The sequence below is a fragment of the Limulus polyphemus genome, unplaced genomic scaffold (genome assembly GCF_000517525.1).
Source record: "Limulus polyphemus unplaced genomic scaffold, Limulus_polyphemus-2.1.2 Scaffold27, whole genome shotgun sequence".
Lineage (NCBI taxonomy): Eukaryota > Metazoa > Arthropoda > Merostomata > Xiphosura > Limulidae > Limulus > Limulus polyphemus.
Genome location: NW_013665637.1, coordinates 614,704 through 619,007, shown reverse-complemented (window position 1 = coordinate 619,007; position 4,304 = coordinate 614,704). Strand labels below are relative to the sequence as shown.

The 4,304-nt window shown below is 34.7% G+C and overlaps 1 protein-coding gene across 1 annotated transcript in view; it reads right to left on the bottom strand.

Moving 5' to 3' along the window:
• LOC106459417 (succinate dehydrogenase [ubiquinone] flavoprotein subunit, mitochondrial-like) overlaps positions 1–4,304 on the bottom strand; it is a 40,491-nt gene that overhangs the window by 29,008 nt on the left and 7,179 nt on the right. Inside the window, exon 2 of the mRNA XM_013919040.2 lies at positions 728–820. Within this exon, the coding sequence (XP_013774494.1) occupies positions 728–820 (93 nt within the window). The remainder of the gene's footprint in view (positions 1–727; positions 821–4,304) is intronic.

Below are 4,304 nucleotides of genomic sequence, written 5' to 3'. Positions count from 1 at the left end.
ATTGGTCTGCGGCGTCGCGCGGACCCCATCCAGGGAGTCTAACCCTGCCAACTGAAGCTAATCTACTTGTAAGCCCTCTCGTCTGACGGCTCCAGGTCAGTGCCTGGCCCCCACGTACTCTACGCCAGCTTGGATTGGGGGTAGCAAAGAGTGTCCTATGTGGGAAGTGGCTCGGTGACATATGCAATACATGTCCGAGCCATCTTAGTTTGCTCAAGTTCATGAGCGTTCCTAAATCGGACTCTGGTCCTAGAATACGATCACGGACCGTGGAGTTTCGGATCCTCCGGTGCCAACCTATGCCCGCAAAACCATGCAAGCAACAATGATCGAACACCTGAAGACGTTCGAGATCTTCGACTCGAAGGGTCCAGGTCTCACAGCCGTAGAGAAGAATGGCTCTTACTGTGGTCCTGTACACCCGTCCCTTAACGTTAAGAGAAATCCCTTTGTGACGCCAAAGATGTCTCAAGTCATGGAAGGTTGCTCTGGCCTTCGCGATTCTCGCATCTATTTCACACTTCAGGTTTCCCTCCGAGCTCACGCAACTTCCCAAGTAAGTGAAGTGATCCACCACGCTCAATTCCTCGTTTCCCAGCACAAAGGGCGACGCTAGTGCATCAATATTCTGAAGTAACACTTTACATTAAAACTTATTAGATCCCAAATACAATCAGTAAATGCAATTTTTGTTGATATACAAGATCTTACATTATAAATACACTACCTCTCCGCTTTTTGTTTTTGCATCTGTCTGCCTGCCTTCAACAGTAAAGTGGAAGTTTCTGAAGGCCACAAGTGGGCTTCCTCTTTTCCATCCCTGAAAAAGAGAAAAAGCTCATTTATCATCCACCTTATTTACAAACAACAATTTTTTTCTTCCATCATAAATGTAGATATCTGGGAAGAGAGATAGAGAAAAAAAAAAAACACTGTAGTACCTACAATATTTTCTAAACAACCAAATACTTTGGTGAATCACTTATTTTATTCAGTAATAAGAATAAAAAAACTTTAAATCACAAGTTACAATCAATTACTATAAAATCTAATTCAAGAGTAATCAAATTTGTCTAAACTTTCAACGAACTCTCTCCACAAACTTCCAGCATTATCAAAAACTATAACACTGTGCCTTTGAAGAACTTGAGCTGAATATATCACCAGATACTCTTTAAACCCCCCCAAAAAAGTTAAGGATTAACTTTGCTCAATAACCCAAGTACTTTTTCTTAAAAAGTTATGATACCCAAGTTGAACACTTATTTGTACTGTAAATTCTGATAAATGATAATCTAGTATATCAGTTGCCACACCTGCTTTATACTATACTGTTGGTAGTTTCTCCAATATTTATATAGGGCAACTTAGTATTAATTTAAAAGACCAGTTCAGACAACATTTGTATAGCATTATAACCAATAAATAGTTCTCTCTCTCTCTCTCTCTCTCTCTCACACACACACACACACACACTACTTTTTTTTACATCTTGATTTAATTTTTTTTCTTTATAATGGCAAGCAAGAATGTAAAATTCATATTGCCAGATGTACATGACAAAAAGTTTTACAGTTATATCTCATTGAACAAAATTCGTTTTTTCACTTTGTTAATTTTATTGCTAGAAAAACTCTCCAGACAGTTTTCTACAGAGCTAAGCAAATTCCTAAAAATTCCAAAATGCAGAAGTTGAGCACAATATGCATGAACACTTAAAAGTTCATACCTCTAAACCTAAAACTATCACACACAGCTGGGTGATTAATTCAATCAATATATACTGATTATCTATGAGCATCAATTACAGTAATTAATGACAAGCAAAATAATTGATTAATCTAAATTAGTATTTCAAATTTTTCTCAACTGTTGTCAATTGAATAAAACCTGCTTATCTTAACCCTACGATTACAGGCACCCCTGTACTGTAAGTGTCACAAGATTTTACTTTGTCACATTCAAAATTTATTAAGCAATCCTACAATCAATGTTTACCAACAAAATTAGCATTAAACTTGACAATATAGTTCAAAGTCTTGTATTATCTAAGTTTTAATTCCTTTATTTCAAAAGAAACTTCAGTTTGATGTACAACTACACATTTTTAACTTGTGAATCTAGGTTAATTGGTCTGTTTACACATTCTTTCAAGCTCTATACGGCACATTCAGAGAAAATAGAACTTTCTTTGTACTCTTTATAGATCCCACACCCACTTTTACACCATTTCTGAGCCAATTACACTTAGTTGAGCTACATATTTATAACCAGAGGAAAGAGCACTTTTCAAAATGTGTTCTCCTAACACTTATTTTGAAATTGGCATGAAGAATTCTATAGAAAACTAGTCAAACTTTTCTTAGCATTGTTGCTGCTTTTGTCCTTGCCACTTTAACATTGTTTCCCACCTATAAGTATGTTGGTTAGACAGTTGCATTGTTTGTAGGTTTTAGTTTTATATTTTACTTAATTATGTGATATTTATATTTTAAGATACATATTTGAAAAGATTAATAATTTTTAAATATAAACAATCTTCTCCATTCACAAGGGATAGCAAGTGTGACATTGTACCAATGGCTCAAGTTTCTCAGCTCATAATACTTTAACACTGACCAGGTATGCCCATGGACATGTGTTGTAATAAAAAATAATAATGCTATTATAATAATGCTTATTTGTTCAAAATGCTGTATATCCATCAATACAATACCACTATCAGCTCAGTTTTGTCATGCATGGTGTACAACTTTTGCATCCAAGCTATTCAGGTTTTATTACGTGTAAATAATTATTCATGTTTTTTTTTTATGCATGTTTAATACCCTAAACATGAACTAATAAAAAAAAATCATGGATTGCATTGATCCTGCCACAGATTGAAATGGTGCTCAATATAGAAAACTGTTAAAGCTTTTAGTAATTTTTGTTATATTTTCTTCCTAGATCTGGCAGTAAAATTTTACAAAGCAATGAATTATGTAAATGCATTAAATATGTTTGTTACTGCAAGTGACTGAGGATTTGAGAATTAATGGGATATTTATATTTGTGTATATAGTTTTGGTTTGAGGTGTTTATACTCTTTGTGACTCAACCTAATCTTTAATTTGCAGCCATCCATTTTTTTCCTACAAATGGAAAATGTCCATCTTGAGTATTGAAAAATTTACTTTTAAAATAATTTAGTTACCCAATTCAAAATAATTCTTGTTACATCCTTTCAAAAATTTATTTTTTTTGAAACTTGTAGCCAGAATCTCATTATTCATAACCTCTTGTGCAGTAAAACATTAAACCTGAGAAATTATCACTTGCATCCAGATGTTCCCTAGTCTCCATCTCTCAATCATTTCCACCTTAGAAGTTAATAATAAATTTAAAATTAGTTTTTAGAAGGTTCCCTGACTAAGTGGTTAAGAAAACTGTTCTGAACAGTTTCTAGAAACCAGTCTCCTTCATGACTTGACTAAAATTTACCACTCTACATACATGAAGTTGGTATCTCCCATATCATGACCTCATTAACATTGGAATTCTTAACCTCACTCTACACTTTCTCATTAATTTCATCATTTTCATCTAGTGGTATATATCAAATTCCAACTAAAAGCTTTCTCCCCCAAAATCAATAACGGGACACCCAAAGAAATTTAATCTCCCTTCCATTATCTTTGATACCCTTATTATCAGCAGGATGTAACTGACATTTTACAAATAAAGCCACTACTTCCCCCTCCTATTAGTAGTCATCCCTAGTAAATAACCTACAACCCTGCATTTCAAATAAATAGTCCACATCTTACCAAATTTGAATGATTACCAAAATACTGTTGAAGTCCTCCATGTCAATTAGTTTTCTAAAACCATCCATTTTTTTCTTATACTTTTAGTATTACAACAATTTACCCTACCCTTAAATGTTATCACTTTCATATTCTGAAAATGTATTTCTGATAGGCAGTTACCTCGATCCTGGTCTGTCCCATTACAAAAAAATTCACTACAGCACACCAGTCTTTATACCCCATCAGTTTTGCCCCATTTCAGAATGTGCTGAACATGTACGACTACTCTCCACTAATCGTACTACACCATCTTTACTGGCACAGCTCCACTAGAAGAGAAGGGAGGGGGGGGGGTGTACATTGGGGAGTCCGGAGGAGCGATATACACAAGAGACAGTGCAACAAGTGTTTGCAATTACCTTATTTTAGTAAACCAAGACAGACACCAATTAGTTAGGAATACACAAGTCAATAGGGATGGGCGAGAAATACCCAACTAATATATATATATAT